Below are 26,712 nucleotides of genomic sequence, written 5' to 3'. Positions count from 1 at the left end.
CTCGCAGCATTTTGATGACATCACCCACCCCCACACTCTGCTCCCGCCTCCCTCTGTTTTCTGTTGTAACAAGCTCTCTCTCTCTCTCTCTCTCTCTCTCTCTCTCTCTCTGTGAGAGAAAAGAGCAGGCATCAGTAAAAGAACAAGAGCTCACTCGGAAGAGGAGGGGCTGCTCATGAGCGAATGGAGATGGAGAGAGCTTTTGGGGGAGGTGGAGGGTGGCTGACAGTGCTAGCGGGCTAGGACTGGCACACACATATACACACAGGAAGAGAAGAGGAGAAGGAATATTGCGATACAGTATTAAGACTTCTGCGGTGTACTGTTCTGCTGATGTTTTCTCTCATATCTGGAGCAAAAGTTCTCACTCACTTTTGTTATTCGCCTTTCTGGATTTTTCTGTGCTGAAATGGGGATGAGAGACTCTGTGGACTGGCAAGTGGGCAGCAGGCACTGGGGTGGAATACTTCTCTAACAGGCCAGGCTACGCTCTCTCTCCTCTTGCTCTAGCACAGTTTTACTCTTCAGTGTGTTAGGTTGCAGAGAAACAAAATTTGGTTGTGCTGCTTGTGTATTTTTCCTCGGCAGCTGCTCAGGTCTGTTGTTCAGGATGCTGCCCCAGACTAGCACCTGTGGAGGGTAGGGTTCAGCTCCAGTCAGGGGAGAGGAGCTGCCAGTTTTTTTTTAAGGTGGATGAGAGGTGTATATTTTTTACGAGAGTGGAATGTTTGGGTTTTGTGACATGAAAGTTACCGAAACCCTGTAAACCTTGTGCCTTATGGTTAAGCATAACTTTTGAGAGCCACCATGCTAAGCCTGCAGGATTCGGTCTTCTTTGAGATCAGCATCAAATCTTTCCTCAAGTCTTGGAGTAGCAGCTGTGAGTACCTTGCCAAGCTTGCACACATGCTGCTACCACACTTATCTACCACACACAGCCAGCAGGCCCTGTGCAGAATTACACACGCTTGCATGCAATCCATGCTTGGAGTTTTTCTATCATCTCTCCATGTAAGAAAAGTGGCCATTAATAGAGTTGTCAGGATGACTAATGATGTTTAGTCCAGGTTTAGTCAGCCTTGTTTGATGTGTATGCAGGTGGCAGCAATTAAATTCTTCCCTCAAAATAACCCCCCACTCATCATCATTCTACTGGCTCCAGTTTGTCCCAAAGATAATGTTTCTATTGATGAGCATCTACTTATACATGACTCAAGCACACTTAAACAATTTTCTTTATTACTCTTTTTCTTTAATAAGGTGCTAACTTGTTTTTTCTATCTTTATCAATTTTAATTTTAACATCCAAACCACTTTTTAGTCTACCTTAGTGGCATTCAGGACACGCTTCATCCTTCCTCTTCATCCTCTGGGACAGCTAATGTTTCCCTACTATTGATCTGTCTCCTAGTTCCCCACCTATTATTAGCTTTCTGTTCAGCTCATAATACATCAGGAATCAAAAAGCAGTTGCCTCACCAGCCTCGTTGATATATAGTGATAGGCAAAATGGTAAACAGTAGTCTGAATTTTTTGTTTTATCTCTCCTGCACAGAATACTGTACAGGCCCTACAATACATAGCTTTGTGTTGAATGCAGTGTTTTTTCTGAAATTATAAAGGAAATTTTAAGTATGCCATGTACATTATATTACTATGGAACCAAGTGAGAATAGGAAAAATGGGCACAATCAGATCAAATCAGACATTTTACACACAATAGCCTACTTAGTTTGCATTATTAAAAATGACTTATGATTAGCAACAGTGCACACAATATACAGCCGAAGATGGTCAATGGTATACATCATCATCAACACAGTAAATGAATGAATTTAGAGACCACCCGTGCCAATTTTTAAAATTCTTAAAAGATTGCAATGTCAGTGCACTCATCATTATCGAACATGGCCTTATTGTGCATTACTTATATGCATAATAGGTGTAGTTGGACTATCTTTAGGCCCCACATTTAATCCTAGTCCCTGTCTTTTTAGTAGGAGATTTAGGCTGAATGACAGCAAAATTTAGTATAGCACAAACTAGAACATTTTGAAATGGGGAAAAAATGTCTTTTTACTTACAGCATAGTCCTGAGTGGGGTTTCTCTGTAAAGAATTGATTGTTTGTTTGCGTCAGCCTCAGTTCAGTCTTGTTCCTTCACATAGTCCAGGAATTTGCAGATTAATCAAGAAACTACAAATATCTGTAAGTATGAATGTCTTTTGTCCTGTATGTGCAAAGATAGACCAGAGCCCCATTAACTCTTAGCATGATACAGGATTAATTTAACTCAGGACAGTACTGCTACATATATAGGTCTGCAAGATTCCTAGAAAGAAGACATTTTTCATATAAACACATAGCAACTATTGTTGTATTGTTACTAACATGAAAGAATGGTAAGAATTCCTGGAAAAATTGTAAGAATTATTTCTCCATGTAAAGGTGATATATAGTTAAAAAAGTATGCCTGGATTCCTTAAAGATTTGCTCTGTAGCACTTACAATGCTTGTGTATACTACATTACGGCTATTTTATTTTCCCCACTTTTTATTTACTCCCAGTGTTAGATTGAGATGGATTGTTATCCTTAAATTCTGGTGTTTAAAACCAGTGGGAGCACAGATCATTGCAAGGCTTAGCAGTACAACAACCATCTGTTGAGCAAGCACCATTTCTACTGCCTCTTTTCTCCCCTAGATATAGAGTGAGGTCACTGATTCCTTTTTCAAATTAGGACATGTAGGATCGAGTTCATATTAGTAACTTGTCAGCTTCTGGATACAACAGTAACAAATGAGTTTTGCTCCATGCCTTTGATATTCTCTATTATTTGGAAATAGACATGGTGAAGAGTAGACCAGTAATAACTCGTCAGAGTGGAGCATGTTGAGACATAATAGCAGAACATCACATAAACACTGGAACTCATTCTTTTGTCTTTCTCTAAAAAATGGATGCACTTTGTGCCCTGCATTCCAACAGTATGTGTGTGTTTGGGCTGTTGTTTTTGGTTGTCCTGCCAAGGGAAGTGAGCATGCGTTTGGGAGGGCTTTATTTTAACTGTGACAAGGTGGAGTCACTGCTGTAACAGTTGTGTAATCCTGCAGGGTGCTCCATTTCTTAAGCACATAGTGCTGTGGCAGAGTGTGACTTTTAGGTTGCTCATAACACAACCTAATAAGCATTTTCTTATGCAGCATTTCAGCAGAAACCTGTCAATTCTTTTTGCAGTTGCAGTCTGTCTTTTAGGTCAAAATGTTCTGATCTTCGATATATGATGAGAAAGACACCTGGTAACAAACCATTGGAGGTGTAATACTTTAAAATGGACTTTGAGAATTGGTTGCATAATGTTTTGTGCACAAACATACTCGTTTTGCTAGATTTTCACTTAGATGTAGAGCACTGAACTGGACTCTGGGTGATATGTGAACTACTAAAGTTTTATTTACCAAAAACCTGCTTTGTTATTCACATTTTCTTCAATGATTTGTGCAGTTCGGTTGGTTTTTTTGAAAAGACACTTTGATGGCATGCCATAAATGACTGGCATGTCCTGAAGCCAAAGAGAGAAGGAAGGGTATAAGTGCAGACATTTAACCCAAAAAAGGATGCCCTGCTTTGTTTTCTAAATTTTCTGTTGACTGAAAAACTACAGTGTTTGGTTATTTACTTATGTGAACCTGTCAACAATCTAGTTGGCCCAAAGAGATAAAAGTTAAAGAGAAAAGGATGGGGGAGGGGGGGCTGGCTATGTGACATCATTGGGATTGCTGGGCAAAGCACAGTAAACAAAGAGGGAAATGCTTGAAAGGCTCTCTGTGCTGCTGGACCACATGACCACAACACTTGCCACTACCCTGCCCCTAGCACCTCCCTGCTTTAAGTAGCTAATTAAAATGATATAATGATTATCAATCAATTTGTAATTTAACAGTTAAAACAGTATGCACATTTTACCTTATTCAGTATATTTTATTTAGATATTCTTACTTTTGATTCTTAGATTTGTATTGTTGTTCTTCGGCCTTCAGTCATTTTTAGCTTTAAGTTTGCTTTTGTTTCCCTAGAATAACACAAGCCATTGAGCAGCTTGATTCTCACAAGATTTTTTTTTAGATCAATAGCATTCTACCTGCAGAAGAAACTGTACATTGTGTACTTGTGGCTGAAAGTAAAGTGATTTTTAATCAGTCATCATCCTGTGAGAAACTGTTGGCTGTGGTCCATCTATTATACCCAGGAATTACCTTGAAATTTATTTTTGCTTGCTTGACGTAACTGATGCATCATGCAACTTTGATAACCAAGATCTTATCTGTTATGTTTTAGATTGGGGTAGTTGAATACAAGAATCAGTTTTCTCTTTAGTGTATCAGTCTGTAGGAGGTGTACCTTGAGTGTGTCTATTATCCTACACCGTGAGCATATTTTTATATAATAAAAGCTTCTGAGACTAAGTCTGAAAGTTTCCTGGCTTAAAACCCCTTTTCTGTACTTCTGCTACTCTGTGGTATTCAGACTGTTAAGAATGCATGATTGTTTCTCTGACAACCAGGAAGAAACAGAACAAGGCCTTTCCTGGGAGGGAATGAGGTAAGGGGTCAGCTAACTATTTGCTAGTTTCTTGGCTGGACTGAAACCATTGAGAACTAGACTGGAAGTTGTGTCCCAGTTGTAGCATAAATCTGAAGAAGATCATTTAATGTTATGAAGCAAAGTGCCTTTTGAATAAATAGCAACTTGTATGACTATAATAAAACAAACCCCATTACACATTAAGTTTAATAAATACTCTTTCCTTTTGTTGTTACACGTGTAGCAATGAAGCCAAACATTTCCTGTCTTTTGGTCCTGTAAGATTTGACTTTTGCTCTAGTCATCAAAGCACCAGCTTCTCAGGCGTCTCCTCTGTAGACACCTAAACCAAATGCTGAAACATTTGCTTATGCTATTTGACTGCCATGTAAATGTGTAGACAGCGCCAGGATTTTCTCTGTGATGCAGGGAAGCCTGTCTGGAAATTCAGCAGTGGAGAAAGCAAAACACAAAAGCTGACTCTCCACATGATTCCTGCAGTGTTCACTGTACATAATTGTATTATTTACTTAGTTTTGGCATTTAAAACGCACATGTTTAATGGTGCTGGTTTTAATGTGATTTAGCTGAATCTTTCTCCCTGATTACAGTACGCTACTTTGTTGTAGTAACAGCAAGATTTGTTATAAGACAGCCCACAGTCGACATTTTTCATGGATTCATGTAATACTCTCTAACCACAGTGACTAATTTGCATTTGTGTCAAACATTTTTTTGTGATAAAAAGAACACAAACAACAAAATCATCTCGTAAACAACATGAGATTTGGCTCTGGTAATCCTGGTTTAACTTTTTTGCATAAGAGTGAATCACTCACATCATGTTTGTTTTGATAGACTGAAACCTTTTTATTTTGTATTAGCGTAGCATTGTTTAGTATTCTGTAATTCTGTATGTTTTTAGTGTTATGAATCTTATTTAAAGTAATAGTTTGACATTTTTGGACATTGATTAACAATAATATATAGGCTTAGCTTAGCACAAAGTTGGGAAACGGCTACAATGACCCTTTATAAAACATCAAGTAGAACTAGTCTGATACATAATCCTGTTTTCATTTTACCTGTTGTTATTTAAAAATTAAGAATCAGAATTCCTTTATTTATCCCTGAGGTGAAATTCTTTGAAACTAATGTGCTGGTTGTTCATTTGAGGTATTAATTGGTGGAATTTGTTACCTTTGGACAGAACTACTTTTAGTGCTGTTTTCTACTTGACATGATCAGTATTTGAGGAGTAGTTATCCCTAAAGTAAACTGGGAAAGTCTTCCCTGCTTTGATGTGTATTATAAATCTGCTTTCTTCTGTAGCAAGTTCTATAAAAAAAGATAAAGTTTAGCAACAGAATCAGTGTAGTTCTGTTTGGACACTCTTGGCATAATTTAATGAATATGAGCGATTTAGTATAATGTGATTACCTAAAATAGTATTCAAGCAAATGAGTTGTGTGTTTTCTCGCTCCCATCATTTTCGTCATTTTGCGTCTTTGGGAAATGTCCATTCTCCTGTTTTGACTAGAACTCGTGCATGACCTTGCATGCTTGACAAGAGTGTTCATACTCTCACCCTGCTGTTTTGACTCTATTTGTATTATTTCCTAACCTCCACCCTCTTGCCTCCCTGCAGCTTCTGCACCAGTGAGCAGCAGCGTGAGTAGACGCCGTGCCCCCTCCTCGGTGACTCCCCTCTCGTGGGAGAAACACAACATTACCGCCATGTCGAGCATCACCATTGACCCCGAGCTCAAGCCCGGGGAGTTTGTCATCAAGAGTCTATTTGCTGAGTTTGCTGTGTTGGCTGAGAAGAAGATCGAAATGGTGATGGCTGAACCGCTGGTGAGTCCACGGGGGGTGAAAGAAAGTGTCAGGAAACACAGGAAATGAAATTCAATACGCAACACGTGATGTGGCACACGCTGCTGAGATAACCTCTTCTGTTTTGCAACTAACTGCCTTGCCATTAGCCAACTGAAAACTGTGTGAGGAAACTGGCAGGACAGACACAAAATAGCTTATCGTTAACAGACAGCACTGACTGGTTCTCCATTCATTTATTTTTGTTTATTTCCTTTCCTGTACATAAGTACTTCTGACAGGCTAATAATTCACTCTCTTTCAACCTCTTGTTCAGTTTTTTATGCACCACACCGATCTTCTATTGTGCTTATAGCTAGTGTATCCCTGCTGATTTTGATTTCTGTGTCTTCTACACTTTTAACAGGAGAAACCTCTGTCCCGGTCCCTCCAGAGAGGGGAAGATGCACAATTTGACCAGGTCAGTACAGTCATAATAATAATAGTTACATCCAGGAGTATGTGTGACAGTCTCATTGCCCAGGACTTATGGCAGCCATCCCCCCACCTCTGTATGTGTGTGCAGTATTTGAATCCCCTGCTCCACCCAATCAGTCCCCCACTCAATGGCCTGTCTGTCCCTCATCTGTAGCTGGTGGAGAACCCTATACAATGGGCCTGCATGCTGCAGAATGCTTTGTTCAGCACAACACAAAGCCAGTGAGGATATGGTGGTATAGATCCAGCTGTCCCTATTGTGAGTGAGGGAGAGAAAATGGGTATGGAGAGTGCAAAAGTGAGAGTGTAGAATCGCTGTGTCATCCATAGCAGTAAATCAGCATTGGGTGCTGGAGTGTATCTGCCTGGCGCCATAAGGGCAGAGGGAGCAATTGCGTAACTCTCCTGCCTAGCATCCATCATCCACCTCCTTCATCATGCTGCACTGGCCCTTAAACACACCAAGACACACATAAACTTAAATTGTTCATGCATAGTGACTGCCTCACCTCATGTTTTATGTATTGGCTATGTATTCTTGTAAGTACTTATATCTGTCTGTATTGATAGTAAAAATAATTTGGTGTGTCTTCACAAAAATACAGCAGCAATCATGTATTAAATATTTACTCTAACAGAGGATTTGTGAACCCTGTTAACAAAGAGGCAAGGCACCAGCTGACATTATCATTGATGCAATCAAAGTGCTGATGAGGTGTTTGGAGGATAGCCTAGTATTACTGTGCTCTCATACAGTATAAACACCACAGAGACAAGTGTGCTGTGTACCTGCTGCTTCTAAACTGCTGTATAGACACGAATTTCTGTTGCATTATACTCATTTTCTGAATGTTTATGGAACAGTTTGAACAAAGTTGTAATTTAAATGGCTAATGTGACAGTTTTGAAATATTTAGTGTGCATGTTATTAAAATGAATGTATTGGGTATCATAAGAAGCATATTTTGTTTTCCAGTTAATAAGCTCTATGAGCTCAATAGCAGAACACTGTTTGCCCTCCCTACTGCGCACACTGTTTGACTGGTACCGACGGCAGAGTGGCACTGAAGATGAGTCTTACGAGTACAGGCCTCGCTCTAGTACAAAGTCTAAAGGGTGAGATGTGTACCAGTTTCTGTTATTTCTTTTCTTTTAGATAAAGATTTGATTGAACTTTGTTTTAAACATTTACATTTATTTCTCTCCCACACCACAGAGATGAACAGCATCGGGATAAGGATTACCTTCTAGAACGACGAGACTTAGCCATAGATTTCATTTTTTGTTTAGTCTCAGTTGAAGTTCTAAAACAGGTGAAAGACACTCTTTCTTTCTTTCTTTCTTTCTTTGCACTTGTATGATGATTTACAGTGCCTATAAAAAGTATACAGTGCCTATAAAAAGCATTTGCCGGTAGGGTGGCTAATGTTTACATATGGAAGAGGAAGTGCAGTATACCTGTTCATAATTATTAATGATTGATGTCTTTAGATTGGTCTACAGATTGGTCCCTTTTTACTGGCAGGGTAGTATTCACTGTTGATGATACAGTTTATTAAGGGATTACTGCATCTTTTTTCTAATGTACTCATAATGTAGGAGTATTGTTTTATTGTGCTTGTACTTTTCATCTACTGTGGTACAGAAATTAACAACAATTTCATTAGTATGGGCTTTCCTTTGAGGGGAACACAGTAAATAAATGCAATGGCAACGTACCAACTCCCCACTGAGTGTTTCTAAAGTAGATGGTCCAAATGTAACATTCTGAACTGAAAGCCAGGCCCTAGAGAGTAGAGCTGAGTTGTCCTTGGCTCCGCTCCTGTAGAGAGGGTAATGAATGGTAGCAAAGAGAAAGAATGAGAACTATCAATGCTTCAAATAAGACTGATGATTCCATGTCTACGTCACAGATTCCACTTCATCCAGTGCCAGATGTTTTAGTACATGAAGTTCTAAACCTGGCATTCAAGCACTTTAAACACAAAGAGGGGTAAGTGAGCATCACAACCCAGACAAGTCACAGAGACATGAATAAGACATGACTAAAAAGTGCTGATCAATATGCTCTCTGCTGTTGCACTCTCACTGGCTTGGCTTGGCTGTGCAGTGGTGAATTTTTTAATGTCTGTTTGAATGAAGTAGTTCAGTGGTCCTTTATCAATGTACAGGTACTGTGGCCCCAACACTGGCAATGTACACATCATCGCAGACCTGTATGCTGAGGTCATAGGGGTTCTTACACAGTCAAAGTGAGTGTATTTTAACATCATAGGGGCTATTTTTTCACACCTTGTTATGTCTTGAATAACCCCTCATGTATGCATCCTTTCTTTGTATGTATGCCCAGGTTTCAGGCGGTCAGGAAGAAGTTCATCACAGAACTTAAGGAGCTGAGGCAAAAAGAGCAGAGTCCCTACATTGTCCAGAGCATTATCAGTCTCATCATGGGCATGAAGTTCTTTCGGGTTAAAATGTATCCTGTGGAGGATTTTGAGGCTTCTTTTCAGTTCATGCAGGTAAATCATGTTGTTGATGTATATTTACCAGAGAGTACTCGCAGTCAGTGTGACCGTTTGCTTAACTGCACCAGACGGTTTTTTTACTGCTTCCTCTTTGTTCAAACTCAGCACCTCTCTGTTGCAATGGCTCATAAAGCTAGATGAGTAACGATCAAAGGTGAGCTTTGTGCCAAGAGGCAAGTGTATGTGTGTCTCAGGCGTTGCTAAGAGTTGTGAATGGATCAACGGCTTTTTCTCCATACGGTGGTTGATCTTGTGCTGTTCTCCCATAAGATCACAATAATTTCCTAATGTGTCATTGGAAGCTGGCTTATATCTATTTTTCTTCCCCTATAATCTTTTAGACCCTGACAAGTGTATGATATTTACATTTGCAAAGATAGTTGATATAAAATCATAATCATAATTATGTGTTTCAACAATACAATTAAAACAGTATGTCCTCATTCTAGTGGCTCAATTTGGGAGGAAAACTGACCCTAACAGGATACTGTGATAGAGCTCTTTGTCATGAAACTTCCAATCTTCTACATTAGTATCATAATACAGTGCATAATTTTCCATTCAGCATCATTTTAATACTTTGCAATAAAGAGCAAATTCAGAGAGATGTAACATAACATAAATGATGGTCAGAGTCTGCAATGGTATTATTGTCTGAACAGTGTATGTTTATCATCTCTGTCTAAACAAGCTGTGTTTATATACTGTATATGCTGTTCTTCTTTATGTGCATGCTTTTGGTGTCCTTTCCTAGGAATGTGCCCAGTATTTCCTGGAAGTCAAGGATAAGGACATAAAGCACGCTCTAGCAGGCCTTTTTGTTGAGATTCTCATCCCTGTCGCAGCTGTGAGTAACATGCAAACAAAATTTAAAGTATGAATGTCATTTTGTCATATGGAGGTCAATAGTAATGCTGCGTTCTTCTTAAGGCGGTAAAAAATGAAGTCAACGTGCCATGCCTGAAAACCTTCGTGGAGATGCTCTACCAGACCACATTCGACCTTAGCTCCAGAAAGAAGCACTCTTTGGTAATGAGTTTACCATTCCATTTTTTTACTTTCCCCCCTCTCTATTCATCACTCTTTGATAATAAGATTATTACATTCATCTTAATACTTCTGTGGTTCACCCTTCATGCACTATGTCTGACATTGACAGTAAGACTTATTCGACCTATAATAAACAGATAATCAAAACTTCCCTTTTTGATTAATCTGTTTCCAGTCATCTGTTCTGAAGGGAAGTACTTTTTCTCATTAAACAGTTTTTATAGATTGGCACTCATGATACTGCTGCTTCCTGTGTGTTCCTCTGTGAGAGTTGTGAGTGCATACAACTGTTACAAAAACCTTGACACTGTTTTCCTCCCCAGGCTCTTTATCCCTTGGTGACATGCTTGCTCTGTGTCAGCCAAAAGCAGTTCTTCCTCAACAACTGGCACATCTTCCTCCAGAACTGCCTCTCGCACCTGAAGGTACTGCCATCCTCAACCCTTTACACCCAATGTCTATTACAAAGGTTGTGCTCTGTAGCTCTGAAGAGCACAGTGACTGTATTCTTCTTATTAGGGCACCATATTTGGCTTAACAATGCTTAATTCAGTCCAAGTCTTATGACTCATGTTATGAAACCATGTAATTCTGGTTCTTGTGGGTAGTATAAAGTGACCTTATTGCCCTGATATTCAAGCTAATCACTCTTAAAATTAAGGAGAAAGAACCGGCATATTTATTTCTGTCTAAGGAGAACTTTTTATTCAGTTTGTGATACTATGGTTAGTATATGCTTTGATACATCTGATTGAAGAATTTGCTGTGCTTGTGATAGGTGTGCTCTGTGGTTCTGACTAAATGTCATAATGTACTTTCCCTTCCATTATCAACATACCAGATCTGGACACAAACAGCACTTGATTTGTTTAGGGAGAAACACTGTTATTTATTTATTCTCGGTATAGGCAAAACATCAACAAAAAAGATCAAATAAAAGAATTAAGTGTCACATAATCACACACTACACTAAACTATGAATGATACCTTTTTATCAAGTGCTGTTTTAACTCGGGTCTACAATGACTTCTCTTACAAAACAGATCAAATCGATTTTTCTCCTGCTTCTGACCATACAACACAGATTGACTAAATCACTGACTGACTGACTGACTGACTCGGTGACTATCTTTTCCATCCTGCATTGATTACCCTTTGTTGAGACTGTTTGATCTTGTGGAAAAATTGCGTCTTTGTGATGGTGATTTCCGATGGTTTTGAATGGCTGCTGATCTCATTTAGGTATTCTATTTCCCCTAGAGTAATATATTGTCAGTTTCCTGAGTGTTGATGCTGATTCTTCGATGAAGATATTTTTGCAGGTCTATGTGATGGCTCGACCGCGGTGATGATTTGTAGTGATTTCAGTTTTTTGTCAAAGCAGTGATTTTAACTTTGTGGCTGTTCTTACAAATTATTAATGTAGTTTTACCATGCACGTTTTGAACATTTGGTATAAAATGGTCAGGATGGAGACAACATTGTCTATCTCTAAATTAAAATTATTTTAATATTAATGTGCTTGTCTCCATGCATTCACATGTGATGTGTAGGCATGTGTGTTGTCAGACATACTATTAAACAATCCCGCATAAACTAGAAAGCAATCACTATTTTTTCTGATAACAGTAAACATATACAAAACAATTGTTTCCTAAAATCCAATCAATACTGTTGATAACTATATTGGTCCAAAAGGGATCATATGCTCTAATGTTACAGTCCTGTTTAAAGGTCTGAAAGCCACAGGGTTAAAAAAAAAAGTTGCATTTTGAGTGTGCTTGAAATGGATTTCAATGGAGAGCTGAAATTGGTGTCACAGCTTGTTGGCTTAGTACATGAAATGGGCAATACTGTGTTTGTTTTGTTTCATCTCATTCTTCCATTCCTTGTAAATCATTCCTTGGTTGTGTGTATTTTCTCTGTCACTGATTTCCAGACCACAGCACACCTTATATTCTGTTTTCGTTATCTCTTGTACACATATATTTTTTCACCATGTACACAGTAACATATCGAAAACATCAAGACTGTTTTAGTTTGAGCATGCCACTTAAATCCAAAAGTGGCATGTTGAACAGTTTCAGTTAGTTTTGTCACTCTGACAACATGGGTCGGGACTGCTTTTGTCATGTTTGTTTAGGCTATGTTTTTGTTTTTGCCTATAACTTGCACGTGTCCCTCCACAAACCCTACATTCTTTGTCTCCTGCCATTTGATCTTTTTCTCACATTGACTCGCTCCAGATGCCGTCTAACAACAGCATCCGAAAGCAGATTGAGACGCTGCAGGTGAGTTATGTGGTGTCAGTGACTAGCCTGGTGCTCCCTTATTTTTAACGGTCCAGGTTCTGACCTGGACGTAGGGTAGTACAGATGTACTTGTTTTGGTAAATGGGTGAGTTGTTCTCTGTTGTGACTTTCAAGTGTTGTTAAGTGCAAATAGTGGCATAGACCACATGAGCTACATGGGGCTTGTGATGTTGCTTTAGGCTCTGTGGTTGAGCTGGTTTGTGTTAATGAGCCGTGGCATGGACTTGCCTGATGTCGGTTCAGATTTTTACTATAGATGCATGTTTGTTTATCAGAGATACACAGCAGGGGATGAAGTGCTCAAATTTTATACTTGAATAAAATAGCTTTGCTACAAAATTGAATAGTGTACTTACGTTTGTGTGCAAAAACACTGGTATTGGGGGAAAAAAGCAATAACTAAAAATGTACAAATCACTTTTTGTTCAGCTCAAAAACTTTGAACTAAAACAGATTATTTTTTTTATAAAGAATCCTTATGATTAATTCACATTCTTAGTTATCAGACATTTTTCACAGAATCACAACATATTAAAAATAGCCATGTATGTTTATTTGGCATGCAGTTTTATTGTCAGTGATTTACTTGAAGGTGTATTTAAGTTGCAGATTCTAAGGTTTGCAGTACAACAAGAAACTGGTGGGACAGTATTTTGCAAAGTACAATTCACACTGATATATTTACTCTTTCTATGGTAAACAAAATGCTGTGATCTGTTTTGCTCTTCTGTAAGGATTTGATCAGTGCAGTGCTAATGTGGAGTTAGCAGACCCAGTTTAAGAATCTTTGTCTCTTTTTTTAAAATTCTTTGTTGTCATTTAATGGTTGTGCATTAAAATCAGCGTTTGTTGTTAGTAAAGCAAATATACAAATACATTTATACAACAATATGTCTGTGGATGGACTCATGAATTTTTTCCCCAAGATGTTTCCCCACTACCCTGAGTGACTTTTTCAGTTCTGCTGAACTGCAGACAGTCCATTTGTTTTCCAGTTGCCTTGATTTATGCTTGTGTACATTTGTTGTACAGTTGAATTTAATTCTAAATGGTTGAGTTTTCAAACCCATTTTTTTTATATATAACGATGACTCCCTCTAGGGAAAAAATGACTTCATGCTATTAGTTTTACTGACGACTGCATCCTATAAATTCTGAGTATAAAGTTTTACCAATTACCACTTCCTGTTGACTTTCAGTGACTCATCATCACAGACACTGGAAAACAGCTTTTTGTGTTTAATCAGTTACTCCGTGCAGCAGAATAAGATAATCTCTCAAGTCTCACAGGTGGGTAGTGACTTTGTCATGTTCAGGTGACTCATCATCTGTTTTTTCTTTTATAAATTCACAGAACAAAGATCCTAAAATGTCTCGTGTAGCATTGGAGTCCCTCTACAGATTGCTCTGGGTCTACATTATCAGGATCAAGTGTGAAAGTAACACTGTCACACAGAGGTCAGTTGCACAACCACCAAAAATGTAACCCTCAAACTACTTACACATGATCGATCCTTGTGCAGCCCATGGCTATAAAGTGCATAATACAATGTCACTGTTTTTTTTGTTCTTAGTCGACTACTCAGCATCGTTTCAGCACTTTTCCCCAAAGGCTCCCGCAGTGTGGTGCCTAGAGACACACCTCTCAACATCTTTGTCAAGATCATCCAGTTCATAGCTCAGGTAAGCTGTGATTTACCTGAATTTCACAGCTGAGCTAAAACTAAAGACAGAATGCACAGAAGATTAAGGTAACTTTTTGCTGGTTTGTTGGTGTTACAGGAAAGGCTGGACTTTGCTATGAAGGAGATTATCTATGACCTCCTCTGTGTTGGCAAGTCTCACAAAACCTTTACCATCAATCCAGAGGTAAAATATACATGGGAAGAAACTTGGTGTTGTAAAAGCTTTGCCCTATTTTCTCTTAACCTTATCTGCTTTCTATCCTGCCAGAGGATGAATATTGGTCTGCGAGCCTTTTTGGTGATTGCTGACAGTCTACAGCAGAAAGATGGGGAGCCTCCAATGCCCACCACAGGCATCATCATGCCCTCTGGCAACACCTTGCGTGTCAAAAAGATATTCCTTAACACCACACTCACTGATGAAGAAGCAAAAGTCATTGGTTGGTTTGATTGTTGAACAGCTAATATTTTTAGGAAGACTTGCGGTCAGTGGTCAGCTTGATTTAAAAACTGGGATGTGTGTTTCCAGGCATGTCGCTGTACTACCCACAGGTGAGAAAAGCCTTGGACAACATCCTACGTCACCTGGATAAAGAAGTGGGGCGCTCCATGAGCATGACCAGTGTACAGATGTCCAACAAGGAGCCTGAGGACATGATCACGTGTGTAGCGAGATATGGTTACTTTACTGCTACTGCCCATGTTGTTGGTGTATGTTTGAACTATAACAAATAAATTGTTTGTTCTGCAGAGGAGAAAGAAAGCCAAAGATTGATCTGTTCCGTACATGCGTGGCTGCCATCCCAAGACTAATACCAGATGGCATGAGCAGACAAGACCTAATAGAGCTTCTCGCCAAGTAATTCACCCGTTCCGACCTTACAGCTGGCACATCACTACATAATACTGTATACAGCTTTGGTGGTCCTTCTCATGTCTTAAAATCTGTCTGTTTACTCCTCCTCCTTTTCCAGGCTCACCATTCACATGGATGAGGAGCTGCGTGGCCTGGCCTTTACCACTCTTCAGGCCCTGATGGTGGATTTCCCAGAGTGGCGGGAGGATGTACTTTCAGGATTTGCTTACTTCATAGTCAGAGAAGTGACTGATGTTCACCCCACTCTTCTTGACAATGCTGTCAAAATGCTGCTGCAGCTCATCAGCCAGTGGAGGCAGGCAGTGCAGAGCAGCAATAAGAGTCATGATGCACAGGTAAGTCAAGGAAAATGTACTGTTTTTTTGTGTTGTGAATGACCAAAGTAACTCATTTTAATTACATGATATTTTAATTTTAGGTGTCAAGCAGTGGCCATTCTCTGTCATTGGAGCGTAACCTTCCATTAGGGGTGCTCCATGTGGTGGAAGGTTTGGCATTAGTGGTGCTTTGTAGCTGCCGCCCTGCCACTCGCAAGCTAGCGGTTAACGTCCTCAAGGAGGTGCGCGCACTGCACACTGCTTTGGGCATTGGAAAGGTAATAACTTAAGCTTGACTGGCACAACAGTCAAATGTCTATAAAATATATTGCTTTTATCACAAGTTCACTGACACTTGTTCTCACCTAATCTTTCAGGGAGATGAAGAACTGGCTATTGATGTAATGGATAGGCTAAGTGCATCAGTGTTGGAGAGCTTCATTCATCTCACAGGAGCAGACCAGGTATGAATGCTTTCATGAATGCACAAACGTGCTTTCCCAGATACTCGTGATACTCAGTTCTTCTTCCTTGTTTTTCCCTATAGACCAACCTGCTGTATTGCCCTAGTGGGATTGATCTTCAGACACTGGCAGAGTGGAGCTCATCTCCCATTAGCCACCAGTTTGATGTAGTGAGCCCTTCACACATCTGGGTGTTTGCCCATGTCACTCAGGGCCAGGACCCCTGGGTCATCAGCTTCTCCAGCTACCTGCGACAAGAGAATCTACCCAAACATTGCCCCACTGCTCTCAACTATGCCTGGATGTTTGCCTACACCCGCCTGCAGCTGCTGTCACCACAAGTGGATATAAAGTATGTGTTTTTAACCTGTTTTGAATATTTTAAACCCATTTAAACAGTAACCCTGACCTGTATTACATATCATCTGCAGTAGCCCCATCAATGCCAAGAAAGTAAACAGTCTGAACAGCAGTGACTCCTACATTGGCCTGTGGAGGAACTACCTGATTCTCTGCTGCAGCTGTGCCTCTTCGTCGCCCTCCATGTGTTCCTCATCCTCCACCTCTGGCTCCGTCCGTTGCTCCCCGCCTGAGACGCTGGCGTCCACGCCGGACAGCGGCTACAGTTATGATTCAAAGGTCAGTAGTAACTGCACAGTCACTGTTTTCACACACATTTGCATATTATATGTAACTATACTTAGACAGTAAGGTAACACTGGATATTATTCTTTAAAGATCGTTGGCACTCCGTCCCCCTCTTCCCTGTTTAAACACATTGTTCCAATGATGCGCTCTGAGAGCATGGACATCACAGAGTCTCTTGTGTTGGGGCTTGGCAGGACCAACCCCGTGGCCTTCAGGTACATATCACTCACTGTTTTCTATTTATATTATTATATTATAAATACATACACATGTATATATTGTTTTAACTGTTTTTATGTACCTTTTCTGTCCTTCAGAGAGCTGATAGAGGAGTTAAATCCCATCATCAAAGAGGCTCTAGAACGAAGACCTGAAGTAAGTGCTGATCATTGATATCATTGAAACCTCTGAATTATAGTTTGTTGGTAATTTTTGAAAAGCACTTAAATGTGTTTCAATGCCACATACTTTACTCTACAGAACATGAAGCGACGCAGGCGTCGTGACATCCTCAGGGTCCAGCTGGTTCGGATATTTGAGCTACTTGCTGATGCTGGTGTCATCAGTCAAATGTATGTCATAAACAAACATCTGGACAAAAATGACAAATTATTTTGATCTCCTTTATCTGGTTTATAAAGGTTGTAAACTTTCTATTTACAGAGCCAGTGGAGGGTTAGATGTAGAGAGCCACTCTCTGAACAGTACACTGCTTGAGTATGTGGATCTGACCAGGCAGTTGCTTGAGGCTGAAAATGACAAGGACTCTGACACACTGAAGGACATTCGCTGTCACTTCAGTGCACTTGTTGCCAATATCATTCAGAATGTTCCAGGTATACTTCTTCATTTCAGTTATCTTACTTGCACTACATGTACATTTACAATCAAAGTATTAAAATACATATCTTTCTTTACTTGTTACATTCAGTACATCAAAGGAGGACCATCTTCCCACAGCAGTCATTGAGACACAGTCTGTTCATGCTGTTCAGTCATTGGGCTGGGCCTTTCAGTATCATGTTCACTCCCTTGGATCGCTATAGCGACAGAAATATGCAGATCAACCGGCATCAGTACTGTGCACTAAAGGTACGCACAACCATGTTAAAATATGCTCATTCACAGTATGTTTTGATGCTCTTACTGAAAACTAACAGCTTTTTTTAATGTTCCAGGCCATGTCTGCAGTGTTGTGTTGTGGACCTGTAGCGGACAATGTTGGCCTCTCCTCTGATGGCTACCTCTACAAGTGGCTGGACAACATCCTGGACTCTCAGGACAAGAAGGTAATTCCAATAGAAGAATGTGATGTAAGCAATCAGCTAGTATGTGAATGTTTTTTGTTGGGGATAAGCTCAGAGGAGGAGTTCCACAAAGAGTCGATTCTGTGTGTAATTCTGTACTGTAAGACTTCCTGAGGTTAGAGCTAGCAGAAGTTAACTTGCTTTAACAACAGCGCAACACTGTGGTGTTCGGTTGTACTGCAATATGTCAGCACCAAAATTAAATAATTTACAGAAACGCCTTAGGGGTTATTTCAGTGAATGATTATGCAAACAAAGTGTAGGCTTCTTTGTGGTCTTCCATAATTTTACTCTGCAAAATATTATTGTGTTTGTTTTGTCCATAGTAGTATATCATATAGTGGTATTTTTTTCTTAAATACACAGTTATTGCTGTATTGTTGTGTTTATAATATTAATGTTGGCTATACTAACACATGTTGTGTTGACTCTCACAGGTTCATCAGCTGGGATGTGAGGCAGTGATGCTGCTCCTGGAGCTGAATCCAGACCAGAGCAACCTCATGTTTTGGGCTGTAGACCGCTGTTACACTGGCTCCCGTCGTGTAGCTGCAGGCTGCTTTAGGGCCATCGCTAACGTTTTTCACAACAGGTTCCTAAAACTTCTAGGCTAAACTTGATGTCAGTTATTGCTGGTCCCTCTGTTGACTGAACTAAATAGTCCACCTTTTTTTAGGGATTACCAATTTGACACTGTGGTGCTGCTGAACCTTATCCTGTTCAAGGCAGCTGATTCTTCCAGGGATATCTATGAAGTGGCCATGCAGCTGTTACAGGTCAGAAATTCTTTTTCACATAAAGTCTCATCACATCTACATTGCTAGATCGGCATGCAGCCTTTGGTTATTGTGTTTGCTATGTCCACAGATCCTGGAACCCAAGCTCTTCCGTTATGCCCACAAATTGGAGATCCAGCGAACGGATGGCATCCTGACCCCTCCCTCACCACTGCCACACCTCTACTCTGTGTCTTACTACCAGCTGTCTGAGGAGCTTGCACGGACATATCCAGAGCTCACTCTTCCCATCTTCTCAGGTTTGCTGCATTACAATTAGATATTGCTGCTGAGCTTTTTCATTGCAATCTGCATCATGTTTTGCAACTGACTGAAAATAATAAGTAGTTAATACAAACCTAAACATAAAGTAAATATATTTAGCTTCCATCTACTACTGTATGCATTGCAGAGGTGAGCCAGCGTATCCAAACAGCGCATCCTGGTGGTCGTCAAGTAATGTTGCACTATCTCCTACCTTGGATGAATAACGTGGAGCTGGTTGATTTTAAACCAACCATACGGCGACCAGAAGACTGCGGCAGTGGTGAAGATGAGGAGGATGTGCAGGACCGTGAAAGTATGATGGTCAACAGCCGGCGCTGGCTCCGCGGAGAGGGTTGGGGATCCCCCCGTGCAACAACGATGGTGCTAAACAACCTCATGTTCATGACCGCCAAGGTGAGACAAATAACCAAACCTCTACTAACAGGCTTATCATTTTGGAGTAATTAGTGAATCATAAAATGATTATGTTTTACAGTATGGGGATGAGTTTGCCTGGTCAGAGATTGAGAATGTATGGACCACATTAGCCGACAGTTGGCCAAAGAACCTCAAAATCATTCTACATTTCCTCATCAGTATGTCGGGTGTCAACAGTGACCCCAGCCTCTTGCCCTATGTAAGTTACATTACAATTATATCATGCAGCATGTCAGTTATGTCCACCTTACTTTTCATCATGCCTCTCTGACTGTGTTACATGTGTGTCCACAGGTGAAACGAGTGGTGGTTTACTTGGGCAGAGATAAGACTATGCAGCTGCTGGAGGAGTTGATGTGTGAGCTTGAGCTGACTGATCCTGTTAGCTCGGCTGTCACTCATATGGACAACCCCCCCTATTACCGCATCACCTCCAGTTACAAGATCCCCTCAGTCACCTCAGGTTAATGAGCAGTAGGAATGCACCAGTTCACAGGTCAACGTTCCAGTACTAATCCTATGTGTTTCATGTTTGCTTTCTTAGGAACAACCTCCAGCAGCAATACCATAGTGCCAGGAACCAATGGTCATCATGACAGCAAGATAAAAGATTCCAATATGGAAGACAGGTATGAAACGCAACATCGATGTGTGGTTGTAAGACGGCAACAGGCAGATAATAGGCAGATTACTATTAAAGAGGACACTAAAGGCTTTCACATTGTACACAAAAGGCTACTAACATTTGGTTTTGTTTACAGTGAAAGAGCATTTTATTTTCATATACCCACAGATGGTTAGTGATATTTTATTGGTTTCGCTATGGTCAGCCTTGTTTTCACTCCTCTTTTATAGTGTGTTAAAGTATTTAATACAATTATTGCTGAACTTAGGGTATTAAGTATAGTGTAATATAGACTTCTAGCATCCTCTTCCAGTGTTCACTTCTTAGTATACGTCATTGAGTACTGTATTCAACTAAAATTAAGTCTACTCTGCAGTTACACACACTTGGATATCTACAGTGGTCTCAATAGCAACTTGAACCGCCAGCACCACCGCCTGGAATCTCGTTACAGCAGCAGCTCTGGGGGCTCATATGAAGATGAGAAGAGTAAGCACAAATATTTCCCCCTCCCCTCTAATAACTACACAGAATATTTCCCACAATCCTTTGGCCAAACTTCTGTGCTCCCTTCTTTTAGGTGACTCCATGCCACTTTATGCTAACTGGCGTTTGAAAGTGATGGATCACAATCAGCCAGAGCCTCTCCCCTTCCCACCAACAGGAGGCTGCTGGTCTCCCCTCGTGGACTACTTACCAGAGACAAATACCCCAGCTGTACCACTCCACAGGTACTAATACATCGTTTTCCCTCACAGAACATCAATGTTTTGTGTTGTCCAGTAAGCTAACCCAATATTTCCTGTTTGTCAGATGTAACATTGCAGTCATCCTGCTGACAGACCTCATTGTGGACCATGGGGTCAAAGTAGAGTGGAGCGCCTACTTGCACCTCCTGCTGCATGCAGTTTTTATAGGTAACCCATTGTTGTTTTAGTAGGATGTATTTTTTTCCCAGATACTTTCTAAAAGACTGTTTGTAGTTTGTAGGGGTCACAATATAATTATCTTTTTTTCAGGGTTTGATCACCACCACCCAGAGGTCTACGAGCATTGTAAACGGCTGCTGCTTCATCTGCTTATTGTCCAGGGTGCAAATAGCAGTGTTCAGTCTGTGGCTATGGTGCTTTTACGTAACAGAGACTATAATGATCCGAGGGTCCTGACTGTGAAGCCAGTTGCTCCAGAGTTCAACCTCACAGGTCAGTTCACCTCCGCACCTCAACTACTATATATACATTTTTTGTCATTTTAAAGGAAGGTTAAGTAACAGAAATATTTCAGATTGTTGTAATTCCAAACAAAATCAGTAGGTGGCAGCTACAGTCCTGCCATGCACAGACAGGTTTACTGCTGCTATGAATATATAAAACTATTACATACAAAGTATGCCAATAAACTGTGTACTGTGTATGTGTCAGTTGTTCCCACAGGAGTGCAGGAGTTGTTGCCAGACTGTCAGCCCTCACCTATGACAGACTCCGGCCTCAGTTCGAGCTCTACTTCCTCCAGTATAAGCCTTGGAGCCGGAGGTACCGCACTGTCACACCTGTCCCCAACACTTCTCAGTGAGGTAGATGTCACCGCAGAACAAGACGAGAAGGCCAAAGCCCTAATTGAGTTCATCACTTCAAGGTGAGAAGACGGTTCATCTGCAATGAGAATCATAAGGATAATGTACAAATGCATGCTAGTAATAACTTGTTCAACTGCTTCTGCTGCAGTTTGTAGCTGACTAACTTAGCCTACTAGTGTGTACAGTCTCACAGGCTTAGTGTGTCCCAGTATGAACCATTTAGATGAGTGAAAATACTTTTATTGTGTTACTCATTCTGTACAATGATTTGCTTTCATGCTTCCAACAGTGTCTGAAAGGACTGGGTATTTTTACTCTGCATGGGTTGGATTTTGGATTTGGTGTCATTGGTGTCTTTCACTGGTGTGCTAACATCAAATATTTTAAGATAATTGTATGGTAACCAGTGATATAATTACACCTCGTGTGGGTTTACTTATGTTTTGTAGAAAGCGGGGTCCGCTCTGGAATCACGAGGATGTGTCGCCTAAGAATCCCAACATCAAGAGCGCTGACCAGCTGAGTGTTTTTGTCAGACATGTGATGACTGTCTTTAAACATTCCCAGACAGGTATGTAGTAATGATTACTATGATTACTAACAGTCACCTTTATTATTATTATTATTATTACAACTATCATACAAATATCTGTTTTCCAGGTTTCCAACTGGAGTCTTTGCTGAGTGAAATAGCACTTAGGACAGCTCTGTCTTGCTCTTCTCGCCACTATGCTGGTCGCTCGTTCCAAATTTTCCGGGCACTCAAACAACCTCTGACTCCTGCTACACTGTCTGACATTCTTTCTCGGCTTGTTGAGACTGTAGGAGACCCAGGGGAGGAGGCTCAGGTTAGAAACAAAAAACAAAAACCTTAAATGCTGTACTGTTGGTTCCTAAAATTCATCTAGCTAGGTTATTTTTGATTTATCACATTACTCTTTACCTGTTAAAACTAATATGGTGTCTTTTGTTGACCTATATTTTAGGCAATAAAGTGAATATAAGCAGAACCATTCATAAATTAGGTTTAAAATGTGCAACAGTTCCCTGTGTATAACCAATTCTTACTAAAATCACTGCAACAGTGTTTTAACACATGCAAACACTGCTAGATTGTGACTGATTTTCCTCTGACCTCTGGTGTTTTTTGCTTTTAGGGCTTTGTCATTGAACTACTCCTGACACTGGAGTCAGGTATTGATACATTAGCCGACACGGTCAAAAACTATGACCTCCTCACTGCTTTATCACAGTAAGTCTGTGTATTGGTAGCTTCTTTGTTTATCACTGTTTTACTTTAAACACCCTGACTGTTAGGAATGTGACCAAATCGTTTGTCAATTTATTTACAGAACCTCTACTCGGGATCACTTGTTGGGGCCTAAGTTTGCTGCCAACAGGAAAAGTACAGGCCAACTGAACCTCAACAGCAGTGGCCTCCTCCATTATGTCCACACTCGTAGCAACTCGCTTCGTGCCAGCTTGATGGGTGAACGGAAAGCTGACAGACGTAGGTGTAACACCTTAGACATAGCAGACCGACTTGGTGGTAGCCATGGTAACCTGGCACGCACACGGAGCTTATCATCTCTTGGCGGGGGAGGGAATCCATGTGGGGACACCATACCCCCTGTGGACCCTTCAAATCTGATGGCCACAGTGTTCTGGATTGCTGCCTCGTTGCTCGAGTCGGACTATGAGTTTGAGTATCTGCTGGCCCTGCGACTGCTCAACAAGCTGCTTGGCCAGCTACCTCTGGAACGTGCTGACAGCAGAGAACGTCTGGAGATGGTCCAAGCCAAGCTGAAGTGGTACAACTTCCCTGGCCTATTGCAGCTCTTCCTGAAGGGCTTCACATCTGCCTCTACTCAGGAGCTTACCATCCACCTGCTCAGCAAGCTCATTAGTGTCTCCAGACATACGTTAGTAGACCCTTCACAAGTAGCAGGTAGTTACCACTGAATGTCTATAAATATATATATAAATTCCATTAATAACATTTAAATTACTGTATATGAATATGTTCCTTTGCTTCCTGGACCACATTTGTAGGTTTTCCTTTGAACATCCTGTGCCTCCTACCACACCTCATTCAGCACTTTGACAGCCCCACTCCTTTCTGTAAGGAGACGGCTGATAAAATAGCCAAGGTGTGTGCAGACGAGAAGTCAGCCACACTGTCCAACCTGGCCCACATGATGAGCCTGTATAGCACGCACAGCTACTCTCGCGACTGCAACAACTGGATCAACGTGGTTTGCCGTTACCTCCATGATGCCTTTGCTGAGAAAACTTTAAACCTGGTCACTTACCTTGCTGAGGTATGTATGAGTAACATCTCTGTATTGCATTGTCTATGATAAAGAATCACTAATGACCATAAATATGTGGAACAATTGTTTCTCTCAGCTGTTGGAGAAGGGCCTTCCCGGCATGCAGCAGTCCTTGTTACAGATAATCTACAGTCTTCTGAGTCATATTGACCTGTCAGCAGCCCCTGTCAAACAGTTCAATCTTGAGATCATGAAGATTATTGGCAAATATGTACAGGTGAGTCTTCATCGCTAGCTAAATTTGATCAAAATTCATCTAAATATACATGTAAACTTATTCACTTATGACATTATGTAATGTGTCTGCTGTTGTTAGCAAGATTATTGTCATTGCACAACCATTTGTTTATTAATAGCATTTTACTTTGCACAGCCTATTTCAGCACACAGCTTACTGTGTAAGAATACTGGTATGATCTGTTCTATAAATAGAAGCACAATTACAACAAAGAAAGAATAGCATGTCTTTCAGGCTCATTGTTTAGAGGCCATTTTGATGCAGCCACAGCCCTTTATGGAAGCCTTTTACCAGCCCTGACCCAGGGCACTATAGCCTTCTCACTCACATCTGTATACTACAGCTGTTACACCACCACTGCCTTAAGCAAATTCTGTACTGGCTCACTACCAGAGTTGCCTTTTGTCGAAGGCATTGTATTTGTGCATGTACAGTATACCAGTTAATGTGCACTGGTGTGCACTATGAACTGTATTCATTTGGCCTCCTTTTGCCATCTCCCAACATGGATAAATACAAATAGCTAGAGTTTTTAGTTGCCTTGGGTAGAGGACGGTTTGGTTTTCCAAAAACACCTAGCTTCATAACACTAAGATCATTATGTTTCTGTGTTTGTTTTCTGCAGAGCCCACATTGGAAAGAAGCCCAAAACATTCTGAAGTTGGTTGTGTCTCGATCTGCCAGCCTTGTTGTTCCAGATGATGTGCAGCGCTCTTACAGTACAGAATCATGCGGGTCTCCAGAAATTGCCTTCACACGCATATTTAACAACTCTTCCAAAGAACTGCCTGGGAAGACTCTGGACTTCCACTTTGACATCTCAGAGGTCAGTGTCCTTTTTTTCTAATAGCATAGTTCTTATTTTATTGTATTTTATCCCTAATTGATATTATGTGACTTCATAGACTCCGATTATTGGGCATAAATATGGCGATCAGCGTACTGCAGCAGGCCGCAATGGAAAGCCACAAGTAATCGCTGTAACAAGGAGTACCTCGTCTACATCATCTGGTTCTAACTCCAATGGTCTGGTGCAAGTAAGCTGGAAGAGGCCTCAACTCTCCCAGGTACCTGCTCAATCAGATACCCCAAATCTCATCTGTACAAAAATAAAAATTATTATTTTTTTATTTTTTGTAGTTTAGGATTAATCTACTAAAATGACCACAAATATTCAATAATTTTTGTTGTTTGGTTATTTCACATGAGCTTGATTGGTATAAACCCAGCAAGTAGCATAAAGGTAAACAGATAACGTGCAGTATTTTCTCCAGAATATCTGACCTCTGTGTTTTGAACCCACTCAAACAAACCCACCCAAGACAAAAAAAAACAATATACTCTTTTGTTCTGTGTGGACTATGTCACAGAGCACATGTAATACTTGGCACCTGTTGGTAGCTAGGGAGCTTTACTTGTACAATTTGTCTTGTGGTGTGGCAAAAGCTCTAAACATACCAAACATTTGTCAGTCACTCAGTGGTTGTATAAAATTGTCTTATTGTGTTTTTGTTACAGAGAAGAACCAGAGAGAGGCTGATGAATGTCCTGTCTCTATGTGGTCCAGAATCTGGCATGCCTAAAAATCCATCTGTAAGACTCCTCTCCTACTCTAAGGCCTCAGATAAGGTCTCTGTGAATTTATTGTTGTGAATACTGCTGCCTTTTCCATATTGCCTATGTGCTGTGGTTGATTTTGATTCATTCAGTTTGTGTGTCTACAGCTGCTTTTTAATATCTGACAACAAAAACCTTCTGTGCAGGTGGTATTCTCATCCAATGAGGATTTGGACTCATCAGACCAGCAAACTAGTCTTATCCCCACAGTGGAGGAGGTGGTGAGAGAAGAGGAGGTGCAAGGAGAGGACACAGGCAGTGAGCAGCAGTTTGGTGTCTTTAAGGACTTTGACTTCCTAGATGTGGAATTAGAGGATGCTGAGGTGAGAATTTACAATAACTACGGTAAATGTTGATTTCTAAGTATAAAAAGATAACTCAATCAAGCAGTCATCTTTACTAGTTGCAAATAAAACTGCACTCATTTTTGTATTGTATCACAAAGCTTCTTGCTCAGTGCAACACTCTACATCACTTCTCTTCAACACACTGCTCTAAGTTGTTTGTGTTTGACTAACTTCAGACTACTTGTGTTGTAACCATCTGAAGTCTACTAACATATGTATTCCTTCTCTTCTCTTGCCACAAGGAGTTGCAGGTAAGTCTATGGGCTAGAGAGTTAATTATAGGCACCATTCTTAGCAGTGCCCTGGAGTTTTCCCTGTGTTGTCACCAGATAAAGTACTCTTTAATTTGAAACTTATTGTTTCTGTGGTTGTGAATCCTGTAATAGATGTAGAGATTTGCATCATTTACATC

At 40.5% G+C, this 26,712-nt stretch overlaps 1 protein-coding gene across 11 annotated transcripts in view; it reads left to right on the top strand.

The window, feature by feature from the left end:
* The window catches only part of fryl (furry homolog, like), a 54,064-nt gene that overhangs the window by 16,761 nt on the left and 10,591 nt on the right, over nucleotides 1–26,712 (top strand). For 4 of the 11 annotated variants that reach the window (XM_028404106.1, XM_028404099.1, XM_028404101.1 and 1 more), the window contains 50 exons: nucleotides 6,234–6,442; nucleotides 6,828–6,881; nucleotides 7,875–8,014; nucleotides 8,115–8,211; nucleotides 8,812–8,891; nucleotides 9,070–9,150; nucleotides 9,249–9,417; nucleotides 10,178–10,270; nucleotides 10,354–10,452; nucleotides 10,797–10,898; nucleotides 12,720–12,764; nucleotides 14,140–14,243; nucleotides 14,360–14,468; nucleotides 14,568–14,654; nucleotides 14,739–14,910; nucleotides 15,000–15,132; nucleotides 15,222–15,329; nucleotides 15,445–15,682; nucleotides 15,766–15,942; nucleotides 16,042–16,128; nucleotides 16,212–16,480; nucleotides 16,560–16,767; nucleotides 16,867–16,991; nucleotides 17,094–17,151; nucleotides 17,257–17,348; nucleotides 17,440–17,612; nucleotides 17,708–17,868; nucleotides 17,955–18,065; nucleotides 18,521–18,675; nucleotides 18,760–18,859; nucleotides 18,951–19,119; nucleotides 19,272–19,540; nucleotides 19,623–19,763; nucleotides 19,859–20,027; nucleotides 20,109–20,193; nucleotides 20,566–20,678; nucleotides 20,770–20,920; nucleotides 21,003–21,106; nucleotides 21,209–21,391; nucleotides 21,611–21,824; nucleotides 22,215–22,336; nucleotides 22,426–22,613; nucleotides 22,923–23,017; nucleotides 23,118–23,713; nucleotides 23,818–24,086; nucleotides 24,175–24,315; nucleotides 24,962–25,162; nucleotides 25,242–25,403; nucleotides 25,855–25,965; nucleotides 26,100–26,276. In XM_028404106.1, coding sequence (XP_028259907.1) covers nucleotides 6,323–6,442; nucleotides 6,828–6,881; nucleotides 7,875–8,014; nucleotides 8,115–8,211; nucleotides 8,812–8,891; nucleotides 9,070–9,150; nucleotides 9,249–9,417; nucleotides 10,178–10,270; nucleotides 10,354–10,452; nucleotides 10,797–10,898; nucleotides 12,720–12,764; nucleotides 14,140–14,243; nucleotides 14,360–14,468; nucleotides 14,568–14,654; nucleotides 14,739–14,910; nucleotides 15,000–15,132; nucleotides 15,222–15,329; nucleotides 15,445–15,682; nucleotides 15,766–15,942; nucleotides 16,042–16,128; nucleotides 16,212–16,480; nucleotides 16,560–16,767; nucleotides 16,867–16,991; nucleotides 17,094–17,151; nucleotides 17,257–17,348; nucleotides 17,440–17,612; nucleotides 17,708–17,868; nucleotides 17,955–18,065; nucleotides 18,521–18,675; nucleotides 18,760–18,859; nucleotides 18,951–19,119; nucleotides 19,272–19,540; nucleotides 19,623–19,763; nucleotides 19,859–20,027; nucleotides 20,109–20,193; nucleotides 20,566–20,678; nucleotides 20,770–20,920; nucleotides 21,003–21,106; nucleotides 21,209–21,391; nucleotides 21,611–21,824; nucleotides 22,215–22,336; nucleotides 22,426–22,613; nucleotides 22,923–23,017; nucleotides 23,118–23,713; nucleotides 23,818–24,086; nucleotides 24,175–24,315; nucleotides 24,962–25,162; nucleotides 25,242–25,403; nucleotides 25,855–25,965; nucleotides 26,100–26,276 — 7,407 coding nt within the window. In that variant the 5' untranslated portion in view covers nucleotides 6,234–6,322. Of the gene's footprint in view, nucleotides 1–232; nucleotides 881–6,233; nucleotides 6,443–6,827; nucleotides 6,882–7,874; nucleotides 8,015–8,114; nucleotides 8,212–8,811; nucleotides 8,892–9,069; nucleotides 9,151–9,248; nucleotides 9,418–10,177; nucleotides 10,271–10,353; nucleotides 10,453–10,796; nucleotides 10,899–12,719; nucleotides 12,765–14,139; nucleotides 14,244–14,359; nucleotides 14,469–14,567; nucleotides 14,655–14,738; nucleotides 14,911–14,999; nucleotides 15,133–15,221; nucleotides 15,330–15,444; nucleotides 15,683–15,765; nucleotides 15,943–16,041; nucleotides 16,129–16,211; nucleotides 16,481–16,559; nucleotides 16,768–16,866; nucleotides 16,992–17,093; nucleotides 17,152–17,256; nucleotides 17,349–17,439; nucleotides 17,613–17,707; nucleotides 17,869–17,954; nucleotides 18,066–18,520; nucleotides 18,676–18,759; nucleotides 18,860–18,950; nucleotides 19,120–19,271; nucleotides 19,541–19,622; nucleotides 19,764–19,858; nucleotides 20,028–20,108; nucleotides 20,194–20,565; nucleotides 20,679–20,769; nucleotides 20,921–21,002; nucleotides 21,107–21,208; nucleotides 21,392–21,610; nucleotides 21,825–22,214; nucleotides 22,337–22,425; nucleotides 22,614–22,922; nucleotides 23,018–23,117; nucleotides 23,714–23,817; nucleotides 24,087–24,174; nucleotides 24,316–24,961; nucleotides 25,163–25,241; nucleotides 25,404–25,854; nucleotides 25,966–26,099; nucleotides 26,277–26,712 lie in introns of those variants that run through there. The other 7 variants (XM_028404107.1, XM_028404103.1, XM_028404104.1 and 4 more) reach the window with 6 other exon arrangements.

Source organism: Parambassis ranga, chromosome 4, assembly GCF_900634625.1.
Source record: "Parambassis ranga chromosome 4, fParRan2.1, whole genome shotgun sequence".
In the NCBI taxonomy this organism is placed as follows: Eukaryota; Metazoa; Chordata; class Actinopteri; family Ambassidae; genus Parambassis; species Parambassis ranga.
Note: the sequence above shows the minus strand (reverse complement) of the source record. Positions and strands in the feature narration are given on the sequence as shown.